The sequence below is a fragment of the Microtus oregoni genome, unplaced genomic scaffold, assembly GCF_018167655.1.
Source record: "Microtus oregoni isolate MIOR12 unplaced genomic scaffold, Mior012 000006F_ref0000085, whole genome shotgun sequence".
Taxonomy (NCBI): Eukaryota; Metazoa; Chordata; class Mammalia; order Rodentia; family Cricetidae; genus Microtus; species Microtus oregoni.
This window is the reverse complement of record NW_024543065.1, coordinates 58545948-58566263: the sequence shown is the minus strand read 5'-3', so window position 1 is coordinate 58566263 and position 20316 is coordinate 58545948. Positions and strand designations below refer to the sequence as shown.

General features: G+C 51.3%; 2 protein-coding genes across 2 annotated transcripts; both read left to right on the top strand.

The window, feature by feature from the left end:
• The first annotated feature begins 3441 nt into the window (after window positions 1-3441).
• Window positions 3442-15547, top strand: Gapdhs (glyceraldehyde-3-phosphate dehydrogenase, spermatogenic). Its single transcript, XM_041653665.1, has 12 exons — window positions 3442-3508; window positions 4115-4123; window positions 6420-6579; window positions 8305-8401; window positions 8568-8674; window positions 12216-12306; window positions 12391-12509; window positions 12889-12970; window positions 13466-13617; window positions 13749-13911; window positions 15198-15295; window positions 15475-15547. Exons 1-12 carry the CDS (start codon window positions 3442-3444, stop codon window positions 15545-15547), a joined length of 1218 nt encoding a protein of 405 aa, XP_041509599.1.
• Window positions 15548-15920: 373 nt separating this feature from the next.
• Window positions 15921-17773, top strand: Tmem147 (transmembrane protein 147). The gene is made up of 7 exons (XM_041653667.1): window positions 15921-16114; window positions 16199-16268; window positions 16764-16823; window positions 16909-17045; window positions 17182-17266; window positions 17371-17492; window positions 17575-17773. The coding sequence occupies exons 1-7, from the start codon at window positions 16038-16040 to the stop codon at window positions 17696-17698; spliced, it is 675 nt and encodes a 224-aa protein (XP_041509601.1). The 5' UTR covers window positions 15921-16037; the 3' UTR covers window positions 17699-17773.
• Window positions 17774-20316: the final 2543 nt, after the last annotated feature.

The following is a 20316-nucleotide window of genomic DNA, read 5'->3' as shown; positions in this document are numbered from 1 at the left end:
AGGGCAAAAGCAGTGGGCACCAGGCTTCGTGATCTGCATTCTACACTGGGACCCATAAGGTGGAAGGAGAGATTCTCTCTCTCTCTCTCTCTCTCTCTCTCTCTCTCTCTCTCTCTCTCACACACACACACACACACACACACACACACACACACACGCACACATAAACACAATTAACCAATTAATATGTTAAAGTCCTGAGGGACTGGGGATGTGGCTCAATTGTAGAAAAATTGTTTATCGTGCCCAAAGCTGGGTTCAAGAAAGAGTACTTGAAGCAGGGAGGAGGCTACACCTAAATGGAGGAGGCCATCACTAGAATTAGACACACTAGACATTCCTGGGTTCCCCGAATAGGCGCGGGTGGTTGAGTTGTTTGTTTGATTGGTTGGTGCCGAGACAGAATCTAGTCCAGGCCAACCAAAACCTGGCTTAACCACCCAAGAACCGAGATATTAGGCAAGTGCCACCCCACCCACCTTTGGTACTGTTTGCTTCGTTCTTTTTTTGTTATTTGTTTTTAGTCAGGGTCTTATTATAGATCCCGGGCTGACCTGAAACTCATTATGTAGACCAGGCTGCCCTCAATCTTGGAGAGATTTGCCTACCTCTGCCTCCTGAGTGCTGGTATTAAAGGCATATGTGCCTGGAATGTCATGTATATTTTAAATGGACGAGTGTAGGCTAGGGTGTGGCTCCACGGCAGACACAAGGTTAGCGTATGCAAGGACCTGGATTCAATCTCCAGCACACTCACCTGCCAAGAAAAAAATAAACCCAGGTGCTTGAGATATTTACTCATGAATCTTTTATATACTTAATAGACTATAGTGCAATGTACATATAATTTCTGTGTCTATGGGGTGGGGGTGGGGGGGCAGGTGTTGAGACCAAGCCTAGGACCTTAGTCATTTTAGGCAAGAGATCTTCAACAGATTCTCTCTCTCTCTCTCTCTCTCTCTCTCTCTCTCTCTCTCTCTCTCTCTCTGTGTGTGTGTGTGTGTGTCTGTGTGTGTCTGTGTGTGTGTGCAGGTGTCCGCAGAAGCCAGAGGAGGCCAATCCCCCAAAACTCCTGGAACTGTATTTATAGGAGGTTGTGAGACACCTGATGTAGGTGCTGGGAACAGAACACAGAACTCGGATCACTAGATGAGCAGTACATGCTCTTAATCATTGAACCATTTCTTCGGTCCAATTTGAATTTTAAGTTTTCTGTTTGAATGTTTGCCTGCAGGTATGAATATGCACCCTGTGCATGTAGTGCCTTCAGAAGCCAGAAGAGGGCATCAGATCCCCTGGAACTGGAGTTACAGATGGTTGTGAGCTGCCACGTGGGTGCTGGGAACTGAGCTTGGGTCCTCTGTAAGAGCCATGAGTACTCTTAACTGCTAAGTCATTCCTCTCGTCTCTTGGCTCTTAAGATTTATTTTCTGTACTATTAGTATTTGGGGGGTTGGAGGGTGTGAGCGTGCAACAGCGTATTGCAAAGGTTATAACTGCTGCTCAGGAGTTGGTCTTCTGTCTACACTGGGTGCTGTGAACTGAACTCACTTGTCAGGTCTGTACAGCAAGTATTTTTGCAGGCGAGTTTCTCACAAGCCTGCATCAGTTGACAAATCTTCCCTCATGAGTCCAAATTTACTGTTCCACCAAAGACACATGGAAGACACATAAGACAGCCATCAGCAGAGTGGGTCTCAGGAGCCATGCAAGAGAGGACAACTGATACATTTTTAAATATATTCCAAATTTACTATTCTTCCAGAGACACATGGAAGATACATAAAGATGCCATTGACAAAGTAGATCTCATGAGCCATGCAAGACAGGACAGTTAATACATTTTTAAATGCATTTGAGTTTATTATGGGAAGTATTGAAGATTAAATTCAGGATTTCTTGTCTGTTAGGTAACCACTCTACCACTGAGCTATGTTCTAGGCTCTTAAATTTAATTCAGTTCTTAAAATAAATGTTTAAATATAACCTGTAATTTATCTTATATATATGGCAATACCATCTTCTTCAAAATGGCATTTTCTACATAGAAAACTTTAATTCACTTTACCACATATTCTGTGATACATTGTTTTTAATTTTTATCTTTTAACTTATCATTTTTATTTTTCTCTATTTTTTTTCTAATTTTATTTTTATATTTTAAATTTTAAAGTTGTGTGTGTGTGTGTGTGTGTGTGTGTGTGTAAGAGCATAGTCAGGGAACAGTGTGGAAGTCAGAGGATGAGTGTGAAGAGCCATTTCTTCCTCCTCTCACGTTGATGCAGGGTCTCCTCTTTCTGCTGTGTGTGCTACAGGCTAACTGACCCATGAGACTCTGGGCTTAGTTACATTCGTCTACTATTTTTAATATATATATATATGTTTAAAATATATACTATTTTTATTAAACTTTTGAGTCCATACATGCAATGTATTTGGACCATTTTCAACACTACCTCCTCCCCATGACTCCCCTAACACTAATTCCTTCCCAACTTCCTGAGTTTTTGTTATTGTTGTTTGGGGTTTTTTTTGTTGTTTCAGTTTGGTTTGTCAAGACAGGGTCTCTCTGTGTATTCCTGGCTGTCCTGGAACTCACTCTGTAGACTAGGCTGGCCTCGAACTCTGAGATCTGCTTGCCAAAGGTGTGTGCTACCAATGCCCAGCTTGGGTTTTTGGGTTTTGGCTTTGTTTTGATACGCCACTGATTCCCATTTGTGCTGTGTTCACAGAGGGGTCAGGGGTCATGCACTGGAGCTTGGTCCACAGCCTTAAGAAAATTGACTCTCCTGTCCCCACAACTATCAAGAGTTCCTCAGCCAGAGGTGGTTGGGCAGAGGCCTTGGGAGTGCTCCCCTTCCTCCCACGCTGGAATGCTGACTGGCCTGGTCTGTCACAGGGGCTCAGCACCAGTCACTATAGGTTCAGGACTGCAGCTTGTGTCCAGGAGACATCCATGTGTCTTCCTCCCCACCTCAGGCTCTGATGGGCACCCCTTTACCTGCTCTTCCGTCATGGGGAGAAGGACCTCAGTTACAGAGAGCATCTGAGAGGAACCCAGCAGGAAGGGGAGACTTGGGAGGGGCTTTCTAGGTCCTCCCTGACTCCTGGAGAGCTAGGGAAACACCTCAGAGATTCAGGACACCATGGAGCAGGTGGACCAGGGGAGGGAGGGAGGGGGAGAGCAGCCAAAGCACCTGAGTGAACCCAGAAGATTCCACTCTGGATGCCAGGGGGAGGCCTGGAAATACTCGGCGTGAGATTCCCAAAAAGCCTCTCGTGGGCCAAGATCCCCAGCCTGCACACTACTCCCTCTGTGATGTCACTGAACAGTGTGACATCATCAGAGGCTCTGGAAACACTAACCAGCCCCCGGGGAGCCTCACACCTCAGTACCATCTCAGAGGGGCCCAAGGAAGCCAGGCCATTAGACCTTAGGCCATGTCGAAACGTGACGTCGTCCTCACCAATGTCACTGTTGTCCAGCTACTGAGGCAGCCATGCCCGGGTGAGGAGAGTCTTTAGGGGTGACCCTGGGAAGAGGAGGAAAGTGTGGTGTGGGAGTCAGTACACCTTCACACGGGGTGCTCAGAGTCCTGACACCCTTCTTCCACCAGAATGCTGACTGCTAGGTGCCCTGGAGGAGCAGGCCAGGGGTAGGCCCTTCAGGCAGCTTCCAGGCCTCTCTCCTCCAGGAGTCCTTCCCTTCCCTTCCCCACTCCCTCTCATTCCTTCCTCACTCCAGAGCTTCTGCTTGGGATGCAGATGGAGGCTGGGAACCCTGTCCCCAGAACTGCCTGAGCTCTGGGTTCTAACAGTGCAAAGGGAAGAAGCAGAGGCCAAGATGAGGCAGGGAGGCCGGGAGGAGAGGAATGGGTGACCAAGAGCATTGGTGAAAGGGGCTAGGTGGGTGTGTTTCCCCCATTTCACTGATGTCCCTGGTGGCTGGCCACAAAGGGGCTGATGAGCTTCGTCATCAATGGGCTGCAGAAAGCAAGGGTGCTTGCTGCCCTCCAGGTCTTTCCTGACTCCTGGAAGCACGTGTTCACACCTCACAGACACCAGGTGGGGCCTGGGTGTTCACTGTCCCCCATTCTATGGAGGCCAGCAGAAGTCAACAGAGAGCAAGCCACTTCCCAGCCCCCAGCCAAGGCATGGCACATTCTCCCAGGACCTCAGGACTCTGTGCAGTCTCACTGCCAGATGCTGGGCAACCCCAGCCAGAGGGTGTGTGCATATGTGTGCTGTTCAGGTACTCAAGCCAGAGGAAGCCAGGGCTTCTGGGAGGGCAACCCCCAGTTCACTCCTGTGTCCTCACTTCCCACAAGTGGGCGGGTGTAAAGGGGACCCTGGCTTCAGGACACAGCAGCAGACAGGTGAACAGCAGGGATTGGCTTGTTCTGTGGCCCCCAGCTTCACTCCCCCTCTGGAGAGGGGGTGTGTGTGATGGTGGGGGGAGGCAGCGCTGTGCTCTGAATGGCTTCTGGGTGAGCACACAGTCCCACCCAGAACTCTAACGGAATAAGCCTCTCTCTCTTATTTTAGGTTTTACATTTTACCTGGGAGAGGGAAGCAGTGTGAGCCACAGCACAAGTGGGGGGCAGAGGACACCGCGGGAGAGTGCTTCTCTCCCTCCACCATCTGGGGCAGGGGTCCAAGCAGGCCACCAGGCTTGGCAGCAAGCACCTTTTCCCTCTGACCCATCTCACTGGCCCAAACCTCCCCCTCTGGGTGCAAGGAGTGCACAGACCTAGAAACTCCAGGATGCAAATTATCCTCAAGGTCGCCAGGGAGCACAAGGTCACTGCTACCAAGCAGTGTGGAGAGATTCTTGGTCCAGTTGGAAACATGGAGTCCACTGCCAGGCCTTGGGTGTGAGGAGCAGGGAGAGGTCGGGGAAGAGAGACAAGCTGGCCACTGGCTTCTAGCCCCAACCCCTCCTGGTACCTTATCCCCTTGCCTGTAGCAACTCCCACCACCTGGGATTGTTCTCTCAGGATGGGTGGTGCAGTGAGAACATCTACTTTTCCAAAGCTAACTGAGCGCAGCTAAGAACAGAATTCCCTCCAGGTGCGTGGTGCAAGTAAGCAATCCTGGCCCCTGGGACCAGGTGTTCAGTGTCGTCCTTGGGTACACAGCCTAAAGACAGCTCGGGTTACAAAGAGAAGACCCTATCTTTAGGAAGAAAGGCTGAGGGAGGAGAAAGGAGAGAGTGGAGAGGAGAGAAGAGAAAGAGAGAGAGGAGCTCAGTATTGTCCAACTAAGTCTGATTTTTTTCTAAAAAGAGGCCTTCCAGTGTGAGTCTTATCTTTAGAATAGGTTGGGGCTCACAGAACTAGATCTGTTATCAGATCAAGCAATGATCTCAGAAATATTAATATGTAAGAGGGGTGTGTACCAAAGTGGGAGAGCAGTTGTCTAATAGGCAGGGGTCCTGGATTTATGTGAAATAAATCCCCTGGAAAGGCGGGGGGGGGGAGCCTATAGAGTGGAACACAGCTGTAGCCCCAGCACTGTGGAGGCTGAGGCGGAAGGACCAAGAGTTTGAGTCTAGTCTGGATTACAGAATTAGACCCTGTCTCGGGAAGGAGAAAGGGAAAGGAAGGGACAGGGAGGGATATATATTATAATATGTGTGCAGAATAAGAAACTGAATCCCAGAAAATAGGCCCTCGTGGAACTGCTAAAAACACACACTCTCAGAATGAAGTTTAGGAATGAATCCCTGGCACAAACCTTTTGTTTTGCTTTTGTTTTTGGAGGCAGGATTTCTGTGTAGTCCTGGCTGTCCTGGAACTCAGTCTGCAGGCCAGCCTGGCCTTGAACTCACAGAGATTCACCGCCTCTGCTTCTGGAGTGCTGGGATTACAGGTGTGCACCACCACACCCGACTACCTGGCACACATCTTAAACTCAGTTCTTCTGCTTCTTCTGGGGCTAGGTGAATTTGGCAAAGAAACACTAGGCAAGGGAGTTGGCCACTAGGGACTCTAAGCCAAACTGGGTCTTTGTGGTAAAGATAGGTATTTGTCCTCTTTGGAAGAAAGAGAGAGAAATTGACATTTATTTGTGTGTGTGTGTGTGTGCACGCGCACGCACGCAGCACCAATACCTTCCACATAAGGCATTCTCACACCTTTGTACGTGTGCAGAGGTGGAGATCAGAGGACAATTTGTGGAAGTACATTCTCTTTTTCTACCACAAGAGTTCCAGAATTCGCACTCAGGTCACAAGCCTTAGGGGCAGTCACCTTTACCCATTGAGCCATCTCATCCATCCCCATGTCTTGTATGGTGTGACCCAGCTCACCATCTCTCTTCTGGACTCTCTCTGCTCCCCACAGTGATCAGACCTCCTTGTCCTCCTCCTCCTTGTCCTCCTCCTCCTCCTTGTCCTCCTCCTCCTCCTTGTCCTCCTCCTCCACCTCCACCTGAGCCCAAAGTTGAGGAGCCACCACCCAAGGTCGAGGAGCCACCGCCACCGCCTCCACCCCGGGTAGAGCCGGTCAAAGAGGTTCCACCTCCCCCTCCACCACCACCCAAAAAGCCACCAAAAGAGCTGACAGTGGGCATCAATGGGTAAGTCGGCCTCAGGTCTGAGTGGATGCTGGAGCTGGGCAGCCCCAGAGGCTGATGCTGTGGCTACCTCGGGTCACTGTGGTCTGGGCCAGCAAGGGCAAGCCAGCCGTCAGAGAACTCCCTTCGAGGAGATAGCACTCAACAGACCCGAGGGAGTTGACGCTGCAGTGGCAGATCTCACTAAGACCAGGGAGGGCAGCACTGGCTGGACCCCCGAGGTTTCTTGGAACAGATACAGGAGTGAGGCTGAGTGACAAAAGGCAGCTGGTCATCTCGCCACTGGGGAAAATCTTCAAGGGAGTGGGGCAAGCGAGTGCTTGGGCACAGAAGGGGCTGCTTCATATATTCAAGGACAGTCAGGAAATCTGCATAACTGTAAGAACAAATGGGGGCGGGGGGGGGGGGGGCAGAGGATCCTCCAAGACCATGGTGAGGAATACAGATCTCATTGAACACAAAGAGGTGTGAAGCTTCCCAGCCAGTTACAGGAGTAAGAAGAGGGAACATTAGCAAGGCATGGTGGTGTGCCCACAACACTAGCAACTAGGGAGGCCGAAGTAGGAGTCCTAAATTCCAGGCCAATCTGAGCTAAATATTGTGAGTTCCAGGTTAATCTGGGCTACACACTGAGATCCTGTCTCAAAAATACAGAACAGAAACAATGCAAAAAGGAACTGGAGGCTGGGAGTAATAGCACATGCCTTTGATCCCGCAAAGGCAAAGCAGGCAGATCTCTGTGAGCTCTGGGCCAACCAGAGCAACGCAGTGAGACCCATTCTCAAACAAACAGAAGAATAAAGGCCGTGCAGGGCTGATGGTAAAGGTATATAAACTGCTGGTTGAGTGCTTGCCTAGCAAACACAAAGCCCTGCATACACAACCACAAATAACACAAATAAAAATGAAAATAGAAAAAGGGATAGAGAGAGGAAGAGGAGGGGGGAGGAGGGGAAGGGAAGAGAGGGGAGGAGAGCGGAGGGAGTGGGAGAAGGAAAAGAAGGGAAGAAGAGGAATCAGCGGGTTGGGTGGGACTAGGAAACAGAAGTGCAGGTTAAGCCAAGCAATCTCACCTGGGCTAGAGATGACCCACAGTGGCCCACACAGAAGTGGTCGATTCCCACACCCACACCAAGGACCTAGACTCTGCCTCAGTTTTAAGTGGCTGTCATTTTACACCAGATACTGGGCCATTTAAAAGAGATCTCTTACAGTCTGGAGACTGGGGGAGTCCCGCATCGAGGTGATGTAACTGGTGAGAGCCTCCCTGCTGGTGGGGACTCCTGCAGAGTCCTAAGGCAGTGCACGAATGGCATCGCCAATCGAGTCCAAGCCAGTTTTCGGGTCTCTACTCTCATAAAGCCACCAAATGCCACCCCAGGGGCCTCACCTCATATCTTCATTTAAACTTAACTTTCTAAGTCCCATCTGCTAATACACAAGAGGATTAGAAATGATCTGTGTTTACATGCGTGTGCATGTGTGCATGTACACATGCATAGGTCAGAGGACAACTTGCAGGAGTCAGGTCTTCTCTTCCACCGTGTGGGTTCCGGGCATAGAAATGAGGTTGTCAGGCTTGGCAGCAAGCGCCTTTCCCCTTGAGTCATCTCACCAGCCCCAAGGTCTAAAGTTCATCATGAACATTGGTGGGACTCTGACACCATGGCATCCCTGTCACCCTGTCCCCACTCCCATTCCCTTTTTTGCATGTTCCTGCTTGGACAGATTTGGACGTATTGGTCGCCTGGTTCTGCGAGTCTGCATGGAGAAGGGTGTTAAGGTGGTGGCAGTGAACGATCCATTCATTGACCCAGAATACATGGTAAGCAGCAGATGGGGAGAAGGACTGGCAAGAGTGGCGCTTGTGTTGAGGAGGTTCCAAGATCTGTATGGAAAGCCTTGCAGAACCTTCCCCAAGGTGGGTGGAGACCTGTCTGGGGTTGCTTGCTCCGCCACCTAAGATGAGGACCCTACTCTGTCGACTGCAGGTATACATGTTCAAATATGACTCGACGCATGGGAGATACAAAGGAAGTGTGGAGCATAAGAATGGACGACTAGTTGTGGATGACCTTGAGATCCAAGTGTACCAGTGGTAAGGAGGGAGCATCTGTGGCACCATGAGGCTGGGAGGCTGTCATCTCTCTGTGTATGCCTCTGGGTCCTATTTAGAGAGGGGGGTCTCAGGAAAGTCTCCGGCTCCCTAGAACAGTTAAGAACAACAGCTAAGAACAGTCCATGGTTCTCTAGTGTTTTGTATCTCACATCTTCGTGTGCTCTCTTGGCTATATGGGTGCCCTGTGCCTCATGTCCTGTTCCCCCTGAGCCATCAGCCACCTCTCTCGAAGGCAATTGAGCCAGTTCTGACTCAGCATTCCCTGAAGTCTTTTGAATCTCCACCAAGCCAGGGTACTCCTCTACCTAATCCCCCATGCTCCTCAGCACCCCAAAATAAGGCTGCAACTACCAGTGTACTCCATGCACCATGCATTGCATCCTGCAGTGTCTCTGTGCTTCATCTGCCACACTGGTCATCACCTCCGGCCTGCACCCCTTACAGCCAAGCAAGGCTGACTTCATAGTGCCCACCTCACACAGCTTCTACTGGTGGAAGTCCCACTGTTTACAAATAGATTCAGAATCTATATATCAGGCAGTAACACTTATAACCCTGGCACTTGGTAGACTGAGACAGAAGGATTACCACAAGTGCTAGACCAGCCTGGAGCTATGTAATAAAATTCTGTCTCAGGGAAAAACAATGACATCTTAGGTTACTTGCAAAGCCTAAGAAACACAGCCCTCTGTAGCCCCAGACAAGGTCTTCTGGCTCCTCAGGAAGGAAACTCTCAGTTTCCCTTTTAACTCGCTGAAGTTGAGGTGTAACGGGGAGCTTGGAGGGGGCTGAGGGAAGGTAGGTACTGGGGTGTCAGGGAGATAGGAGCTGCTTGCCCTGCGTTTGAAATCATGACCGCAAGAGCAGTTTCGGCGTGGCAGCTTATCGGCTGCTCCACGTCCGTCTGCGTCTGTCTGGTCATCGGTGAGGCACTCTCCCTCCCTCATCCTCGCCACACAGCGCCCCACTCCCACACTGCTGCAGATGACCTGTGACACCACACTTTCAGTTTTCGGTTTGAATAAATTTATAAATGGCAAGCCAAAGTAAAATAGGTAAGAGCAAGGAATGGATGGATAGATATATAGCAAGATGTCAAATCAGGTACTCAAAATGTCTGGTGGAAATCAGCTGGGGATACCCCAATAAGAGTCAGTTCCCAGGCAGCGCTGGCAACCCTTTTAGTAAAAGAACAAACAGCAGCAGAGCGTGATGAGACATCATACAGTCAAGGGCTCACGACATCCGGCAGAGACTGACTAGGGAAGCTGAGCTTTCTCTCACAGCTGAGCTTGCGGGCTTTCCCAGGGTACCACAGGTTGAACAATAGGAGACTCCACCCTGGGGACTGTGTTCTTACCCCTGGGCTATTTCACTGTTCTTTCCTTTTGCTGTCACACAGGTGGGAGGGGCCAGTCCATCCCTGGACAAGGTCTTGAAGAACACTTGACATAAACATGCTTGGGTCTTGAGTCAGCTTCTCAGTGAGCCCAAACAGCACATGACAACTTGCTAATATGATATGCAATACGGTTGCCTTCCCCCATCAAGGCAGCTGAGTGGATGAGTCTTCAGGACAGTCCTGCAGGCATGAGGGGCTGTGCCAATGCAAGTGCTGCTCCAGGAATTGCTGAAGTACTCACAACTTGAAAGCCAGAAAATGGGTGCATCAGTTCAAAGATCCCCGGGGCCAGAGGGTGAAGGGTGTGGACTGATGGAGCAGAGGGAGAAAAGAGCCATGTGGCCGGGGAAGTTCATGCATTCATCCGTTCCCACACTGTAGCTGACTGGGGATAGAACCTAGGGCCGGGCAGCCTGTGCTCCCAGCCTACAGCCTGTGCTCCCAGCCTGCCATCACCACTGTCCTGACAGTGGCTTTTTTGAGAAGTGGTCGCAGTGACAGTGGTGGCATTGTGGTGGCTAACAGGGCTTCCTACAGTAAAAAGCTGAGACTGGAGGCTCATGAGAGTTTAGTGCACATGTGCAGAATGACTAAAAAAAGCAAGACTAGGGATGTGGCTCAGTAGAATACTCCCTCTATGTATTCCCCTGGCACCATTCCTCAGTACTCCAAAATTAAACGAATATGTATCGATTGGTACTGGGGAGACAATTTAGCAGTTAAGATCATGAACTGCCCTTTCAGGGGACCCTAGTTTCAATTCCCAGCACTCCCATAAGTGGCTTGCAGCCTCCTGTAATTACAGTGCCAGGGGGCCCAACAACTAACTCTCTCTCTCTCTCTCTCTCTCACACACACACACACACACACACACACACACGACTTAAAATAAGTTATTTTAAAATGTTTATATATAGGCAAGCCAGTGGCAGGACACGTCTTTAATCCCAGCACTTGGGAGGCAGAGGCAGGTGGATATCTATGAGTTCAAGGCCAATCTGGTCTACAGAACGTGTTCCAGGACAGCCAAGGCTACACAGAGAAACCCTGTCTCCAAAACAAATAAATAATAAAAAAGTTTAAATATCCATTGACTTATTAAATTGCTATAGCAGAGGCAGACCCAGCCTTGTGATATGGAATGATCCAGAAGTAGAGCCAGAAGCAATCATTAGAACAAATCTCCCTGTCACATGATAAATTCCATGAGGGACAAGCCCACAGATGGAGTCACTGAGCTTGCTTGCTGGACACAAGGATAGGTGTTTGTTGACCAGTTTCAGATGAAAACACTAGTGGGAACATCAGGGAGACACTGGGCATGATGGAGCCCATGTAACCCCTGCACTTGTAGGCTGAGTCAGGAGGAGCACTGACCTTGCTGAGCAGACTGGGATACGCAGCACACACTACCGCCACCCACCAAACACAAACCAAGTGAAAATGTAGACTGGTGGGGAAGAACAGACTGCCTTTGGGGGGCGGGGCTTTCTACTGTCAATGATCGGTCACTGCTGGCCATAGGGTCTTCAACTGTAGTCTTCCCACAAGTTGTTGTCTGACGTGGGAGTCTGCCCTTGGGAGTGATGGCAACAGGCTAACAGGTGAAGCGGTCAGAGGTGGGGCCCAGAAAGGAGTACTGCCAGTTTCACCATCTTGGGAGTTCATGCTCTGAACATGGGATGACAAAAGGCTCTGGTCCCCTTTGGCATTATCAGGATGGCTCCTGAGGGAGTAAAATCCCGAGATGAAGATGTGAAAGTCTGGATCTAGACACTGCAGGTTTAGCAGACAAGGAAGAGTTGACAGGCAGTGGTAGCGTGTGCCTTTAGTCCCAGTGCTTGGGAGGCAGAAGCAATCCCTGAGTTCGAGGCCAGCCTAGTCTACAGAGCTAGTTCCAGGACAGCTAGGGCTACATAGAGAAACCCTATCTTGAAACACACCCCCCCCCAAAAAAAAGGGGTGAGTGGTTAGGTTGGGCCTACAAGATGGCACTAACCTGAAACAAGTAGGTATGTGTAGTTAGGAAACAGGGGTTAGCAGGTCAAGGCACCAAGGCCTCTGGCTTGCCTGACACCCAAGCAAGGAAGCTGACACAGCCTTCCCACCACTCCACAGCAAAGATCCCAAAGACATTCCTTGGAGTTCTGTAGGGAGTCCCTATGTGGTGGAGTCTACAGGCGTATACCTGTCCACAGAGGCAGCTTCGGTAAGTGGGAGAGAGTGCCCATGCCTGTCCGGGAAGAGGGGGCAGTGGTGCTTGAAGACTCTAACCCCTGTACTCCATCACTAGGCACACATCTCAGCCGGAGCCCAGCGTGTAGTAGTCACTGCGCCCTCCCCCGATGCGCCCATGTTGGTCATGGGTGTGAATGAGAAGGAGTATAATCCTGGCTCTATGAACATCGTCAGGTACCTGGGATTACAGCCATCCTTGAACATGTGGGTGGTACCAGCAGACATGCCAGGCTGTAGCACAGGAAGTGCTCACCTCCTCCCACCCTCTCCCTACACCAGTCCCACTAGATCTCTGGGGTCTTTTACATCAACTTACCCCCACTTATCTGTCCCTAAGTCTCGAGTCCTCATGTTAATCTGACCCTGAGGAATGTTCGACGTGCCTGTGTAGCATTCCCCAGTGGCACTTCCAATGGCTCCTTCATCTTTCCCATGGCATCCCCAGTGAGCCCTCCCTCCCCAACCCTCGCATCTCACAAACCAGACCCAGTTAAGTAAGAGTAAGAGTGGAAGGGAGGTTCTGCCACTCATCCGCACAACATGGCTGTTTCAGCAATGCATCCTGTACCACCAATTGCCTGGCCCCCCTCGCAAAGGTTATTCATGAACGCTTTGGGATCGTGGAAGGGCTGATGGTGAGTTGGGGCAGGAAGGACGGCAGGGAAGCCAACACCTTCTTCCCAGGCCTTGCTTAAGGCATGGAGTTAGCATGGAGAGTGGCTTGGGGAAGAAGCCCACCGACAGAGGTGCCTTTTGAAATACTCTTGACAAGGGGGCTGGAGAGATGGCTCAGTGGTTAAGAGCATCGCCTGCTCTTCCAAAGGTCCTGAGTTCAATTCCCAGCAACCACATGTTGGCTCACAACCATCTGTAATGAGGTCTGGTGCCCTCTTCTGGCCTGGAGACATACACGCAAACAGAATATTGTATACATAATAAATAAATAAATTTAAAAAAAAAAAAAAGAAATACTCTTGACAAGGACAGGCCCTGGCCTCCAGACACCCTTCCCATGGTCTGGTGGTGGCCCTGTTAGCTTCCATACCTAAACCACCTCCCAAGTCCTAGATGAGAAAGGAATGAGAGGTTTGGAGCCAGAAGGCTTCATCTTGATCCTCTTGTTCTCCAAGACCACAGTGCATTCCTACACGGCCACTCAGAAGACAGTGGATGGGCCGTCAAAGAAGGACTGGCGAGGTGGACGCGGTGCTCACCAGAACATCATTCCATCCTCCACTGGGGCTGCCAGTGCCGTAGGCAAAGTCATCCCAGAGCTCAAAGGGTATGAGGATACACTGCTGCAACTAGGGTGGGGACAGATCCTAGGGAGGCCTCACTGGCCCCACGGCAAGGGGAAAATGCAAGCGGAAGTCCCTGGGCTCTGACTCCCACCCTTTCTGTGAAATTCTCCAGGAAGTTAACGGGAATGGCATTCCGGGTGCCAACCCCAAATGTATCTGTTGTGGACCTGACCTGCCGCCTGGCCCAGCCTACCTCCTACTCGGCTATCAAGGAAGCTGTGAAAGAGGCAGCCAAGGGGCCCTTGGCTGGCATCCTTGCTTACACAGAGGACCAGGTAGGGACTGGGGAAATGGGGAGCCCCACTCACCAAGGAGCTATTCTGCATGGGTCAAGCTAAGAACCACAGGCCAGATGGGCATGGTTATGCACACGTGAGAAGGCGTGTGCCCCTGAGCCTAGCAGATGGCACTAAGAAGTCTGCTCCCAGGAAAAGTGTCTGACCCCTGAACAAAAAAATTTTAAAAGAACTGGTGTCTTTTGTTTGCTAAGCATGTATTAAGCACCTTTGTATGCCAGGCCCTGGGTACATAGTAAAAGCTCCATGAGGAGTTAGGTCTTAAGTTACTGTTTTCTTGAACAGTATGGTCTATGGGTTATGTGAGTGACTTCTGGTCACTGTGGTAGGAAAAGCAACAGGCTTCTTAAGTGTCATCTGCTAGGCTCAGGGGCACACGCCTTTAACCCTAGCACTCAGGAGGTAGAGGCATCAGATCTGTGTGAGTTTGAGACCAGCCTGATCTACATAGAAAGTTCCAGGGCTACAAAAAGACCCAGTATCAAAAAAAAAAAAAAGCAAACTGTCAAGTGCTTCTACCTTGGCAAAGTTCTCTTGCACTGGCTCCATTCTCATACAATTGGCAAGATATCATTTGAATGGGCCTGATCAAATCAGTCCAATGCCAAAAGTCCTCCTGTGTCTTTAAGGGTTACAACCCTCTGTGTCTGTGTCAATAGCTCCTTCCACTTCAGACACTACTCATCAGGCCCAGGGCTCATGCCACCCATTGTTCCCTGGAACAGTGTTTGGGCCTTGTGGTCTGTGTCCAAGGTAATATATACATATGCCTTGTGTATATGTGTGGATGCATGAAGAAACATGTGCAGGTACACAAGTAGTATGATATGTGTGGAGGCATGAGGCTGACATGTCTTCCTCCATTGCACTCCACTTATTTACTGAGGCAAGCTGTGATGGTAGCTTGTCAATTTCAGCTAGTCTAGCTAGCCATCTGGCCCCAGGGATCTCCGGTCTGGATCTGGAATGCTGGGATTACAGGTGTTCACCACCTGCCCAGCCTTTGGGGATCCAAACTCAGATGCTCACGCTTATGTGACAAGCACTTTTACCGACTGTGTCATCCCTACCCCTATCCCAATCTAAGTCCTTTCTGACAGTCCCTAAGACAAAAGTCCCACCTGCCTTGGTCACATCCTGTCACCAACACAAAAGACCTCGATCCACTATGCCAGATGAATGAAAGACAATGCGGTGTACGAGTCAATGTATGGGATCCTGGAGGTCCTTACTCTGCTACATTTATCTTTAAAATTGTCACCTAGGTGGTCTCCACGGACTTTATCGGCGATCCCCATTCGTCTATCTTCGATGCTAAGGCTGGCATTGCCCTCAATGACAACTTCGTTAAACTCATTTCCTGGTAAAGGGGAAAGATGACCGAAGATAGTGGGAGAGGTTGGCAGGAGGGCACGGACGGACACACACACACACACACACACACACACGATGCCTTCTTTCTCACGGACGGACACACACACACACACACACACACACACACACACACACACACACACGATGCCTTCTTTCTCACCTCCCCAGGTACGACAACGAATATGGCTACAGTAACCGGGTGGTCGACCTCCTCCGCTACATGTTTAGCCGAGAGAAGTAACCCGGAAGGCTCCTCCTTGCTTCCCCGCGCACCTTACGTTCCTGCCTCGGGTCCCCTCGAAGGAGGTCGCGCGGCTCTCGCGCCGCCACCAGGTCAACAATGAAATAAAAACCAGAGTGCGCACAACTTCGCCTTCTTGTCTCTGCGCCGATCACCGTACACTCGGGGCCGGGTTCAAGGTTCAGATGGGCGAGAAAGAGGTGGCGTTTGGTTCTGAGTCGGGTGCCACTTGGGAGGGCACACGCATCTCTGCTGTGGGACACCAGTCCTCAGTGGCGTCGGGCTCTGGAAGCCCGGCAGTGGGGCGGGAGGTGGGCGCTCTGACGTCACGGCGCGCGCCGTGCCAGGCCGACTACAATTCCCATAAGGCCGAGCGCGGATCACGACAATTAGGTGGCGCCAGGCCCGGGTGCCGGCAAGGCCGAGACCTTTTCCCGGAGGAGACGCCGCCTGGCGAGTCTCGCGCTGGCGGGACCGGGCGGCCGGCGTCATGACCCTGTTCCACTTCGGGAACTGCTTCGCCCTCGCCTACTTTCCGTATTTCATCACGTATAAGTGCAGCGGCCTGTGAGTGCAGGGCGGGCGCGGGGCGGAGAGGGTGCGGGTCCCTGGCCGACCCCTCACCGCCCGCCCGCCCGCCCGCTTCTTCAGGTCTGAGTACAACGCCTTCTGGAAATGCGTCCAGGCCGGAGTCACCTACCTCTTTGTGCAGCTATGCAAGGTGAGGGACTCCGGGACTCCACGTGTTTGGCCTCCAGGCATTCCAGACCTCAGGGACCCTGCTCTGCTGTTTGTCGCCCTCCATGGGACCACCCTCGAGACAACGCTTAGGGACTGTGCCCGAATACCTTATAAGGGGTGGAAGCCCAGGGGAGTCCTTGATGTAACTTTTTCTTAGCTCTTTTGGTAAAATCGAGAAAACCTCAAGTGTTGGCTAAGCGATATTTCACCCACAGGGTGTCGCATGGTGCTGCTTACGCTATGCTACGCATGCATTCACTCTGGCATTTCTAGACTTCGGATTCCCCTGTGAACTTACAGACTTCTTGGAAACCAGGCATCTGCTCTCTGTCTCCCCCACTTTGTGGTCGTGCCAGTTATACCCGGCATGACCCCAGAACCCAACGTCCTGCCCTCCTCTTAGACTCACTGTCCACAACATCCGCGTGGTTTTAGCGCCATCACCTTCAGGTGACCTTTCACTTTCTGTTCTCAGATGCTGTTCTTGGCCACTTTCTTCCCCACCTGGGAAGGTGGCATCTATGACTTCATTGGGGTGAGTTGATCTCGGAAGGGACAGGGAGTGGAGGAGTGGATTCACCTGGCCCCTGTGTTTACTCAAGCCTCTACCTGACCCACAGGAATTCATGAAGGCCAGTGTGGATGTGGCCGACCTGATAGGCCTAAACCTTGTCATGTCCCGGAATGCAGGCAAGGGGGAATACAAGATCATGGTTGCTGCCCTGGGCTGGGCCACCGCTGAGCTCATTATGTCCCGGTGTGTGGAGCAACCTGGAGCCCAGACTTCTGGGAAAGGGCACCTGGGTCCCAGAGGGGTACTGGAGGGTGGGGATCAGAGTCTGAGTGTTGAGGGGGTCGGGGTACTGGAGGCTCCCTCCCTTTGCCTTCCTCAGCTGCATCCCTCTCTGGGTGGGAGCCCGAGGCATTGAATTTGACTGGAAATACATCCAGATGAGCATTGACTCCAACATCAGTCTGGTATGCAGTCTTGTCCCCCACCCCCACCCCAATTTCATGCTGCTAAACGTACTTCTCCCCGAAACTCGGCCCCAGCTTCTCACTTCCTTCCCTCCTCCCTGCAGGTCCACTACATCGTTGCATCGGCTCAGGTCTGGATGATAACCCGCTATGACCTGTACCACACCTTCCGGCCTGCCGTCCTCCTCCTGATGTTCCTTAGTGTCTACAAGGCCTTCGTCATGGAGTGAGCTGGATGGGGTTTGAGGCTGGGTTCAAATGGGGGTGTGTGTTCTCTTTCCTTTCGTCATTATGATTTTTCCCCACAGGACCTTCGTCCATCTCTTCTCTTTGGGCAGCTGGACAGCCCTGCTGGCCCGGGCCATGGTGACGGGACTGCTGGCCCTCAGTACCCTGGCCCTGTATGTTGCTGTTGTCAATGTACACTCCTAGCTTGCTGGCCTGGGTGTTGGCATACCTTTTCGCTGCCTCTCTCCAGATTTTAATGAAGTAAACAGTGTTTGGAAAGTTTTTTGTGCATTCATTTCTCTCTTAGAAATCAGTGCTAGAACTATGTCACTTGGGTCCCACAGAGCCTATCTGGTTTCCACAAGCTGGCCAGTCCTCCTGGTTTCCCCATGGGAGCCTGGAGGCTTGATAATTGAATAAGCTAAGGAACGGGTGCACTAGAGTTGAAGAGGGAATTTGGGGTAGAGGCAAATTCCTCTTCTCCTTATATCTTGGCCTGAGCCCTCTTCCACACGGAGCCTTCCCTGGGCTGGCTGCCTCCGACACTCAGCCTGTACTTCCCCCTCTGATCCATCCACTGTGTGACAGCTGGGGGCGGGGGTTGATCTGAAACCTATCTAACTAGGTCACCATCCTCAGCTCATAGCTCTCCATGTTGCCTCATTGTACAGCTGACAGTAGCCTGTGCCATTGCCCTTGATATATCTGGAGTTGCTCCCTGGGATGATTTCCCTAGTCAGATTCCTATCATCATTCAGGCCGTAAGGCCACTGTGAAGAGTTCCTTGATTCTGAGCTTCTCCATGCTTTGACTCAGTTCTGCAGCCTTAATCCTGGCCTAAGTCTATTAAGGTGGAACTTGGGGTCAGCTATCGCTTAATAGCGCATGAGCCCACCATCTTGGTTACTGTCCTAGATGCTAACTCCACCACGGCAGCCATGCCCTTCCTTGGTCTTCCCAGTGTCTTCACCCCCCTACCGCAGGAGGAGTAGGACAGTTCCCCATCCCACTATCACTGGGCTCTGAACTGCGTGTTGTTTCACCTTAGACATGGGAAAGGCCAATTCCTTTAAGCTCTGTGTGACAGTCTGTTTACAGAAGGCATATTTTTCCATCACATGGACCCCATTCCCCTCCCCTTCTCCCACCCTTCCTCGGTGCCCTGAATATTACCCCGTAGCTTTGTGTACTGAGGGTAAAGAATGTCCTTGACTTTGCACAGACAGAAAGTAGATGGGGTGCACACTGGACATACATTGGGATCACTTTCTCATGCACCTCTATCTTGTGGTCTGCCTGTCCCATCGTGGAGATGACAGAACTAACCAGATCCCTAATGGAGAAACCAGGGCTGTGGTTAGCATTCTGGTTGGAAAGCAGGGTTTATTGGGACACAGAAACTACCTTACCCAGCCTGTAGGTAGGGGGTGCTCAAGGGAGGATGAGTTCTAAAGGACCAGTTAGGACAAGCAGAGAAGGACTTGAGTTGGATGTAAAGGCCTAGGGTAGGGGTGATGGCCTTGGCTTCTGGGACACACCAGACTGTTTGGCTCCAGATCAGCTGAGCTTGAGACACAGTCTAGTAGCAGGGGCCAGAGCTGATGGCTGACGATGATGTTGACCAGGGCACGGGTTGGTTTGGGGTTTTGGAAGCTGTCCATCGTAATGGTGTGGAAAGAGATGAACCAGAAGGCCTAGGTGGAAAAGTCCCTCAGCAGGGATGGACTAGAAGTGAGGTGCCAACAGTGTTGATTGGTTGGCTAAGGGGAGAGGTCACAGGTAAGGAGCAAGAGCCCAGGACACCACTCGTTTGGGGCTCTATGGCTCCCAAGAGCCTTCCACCCTTAGAGAAGACTGCACAGCAAATGGGGACAGGTTGGAGAGTCATGTAGACACCAGTGTGGGTTACCTCAGGAGAGGCTGGAGACAGATGTGGGCATGACAGGAGAAACTTAAGTCCTTGGGGCGTGGGGATGCGGTAGTGGTAGACAACAGGGAGGAGGAGACAAGCAGAGATTCCCAGGAAGAGGGGTGGGGTGTTCCCAGCAGCTGGAAAAGTTGGCTCTTTAGGAGCAGAGGTTCGTGGGAGAATCTCCATGATTTGATGAGGACATCAGGGTACAGGTACCAGCACATGAAATCAGAGAAGACCCTGGGGACTGTGGCAAGAGGCTGCTTGCTGTGGAAGTCTGAGTCCCTGTGCCAAGAGGCTGGAGAAGGGGGTGTTACTGAGAATACTCCATCTAGGGCTCACGGGTAATGGTGGTCATACTCTGGATGGTACCTCAGGTCATTATCCCAGCTTGTCTTTAAATTGCTACCTTACACAAAGAAACGGGAAGTAATTTCCTTAAGGAATCTGCTGGAATCCCTACTCCACTCGAGGTTCTGCCCTAGGCCCTACAGATGCTGCACCCCTGAACATTAGTCCCTAGGTGGCATGTTTGTGGGAAGTTGAGGGTACTGGGAAACATGTAAGACTGCACAATTGGTGTGGTATGTGGTTTATTACTGTCCAGCAGAGCATGAGGGGTGTGTAATAGCCCCTAGGCTACCTTCTGTCCAGATGGAGTCCTGGGGATGGACATACCTCCACGGGGTCTGCCAACTGCTTGGTCTAGCCCCTCCCACCTCAGAGGACTTGTCTGGGGTGCAGCTGCTCCAAGACAGTATGGAACTTTGGGGTGAGAGGAGCAGTAGCCCCTCCAAGGGGTGTGTGGGCTGCAGAAGTGGGTACAGCCAGGGCTGGGAATCTGCTGCATAGATGTTTTGATTGTCCCATCCCCATCACACTGCTAGTAGATGGAGAGATGACCGTCCCT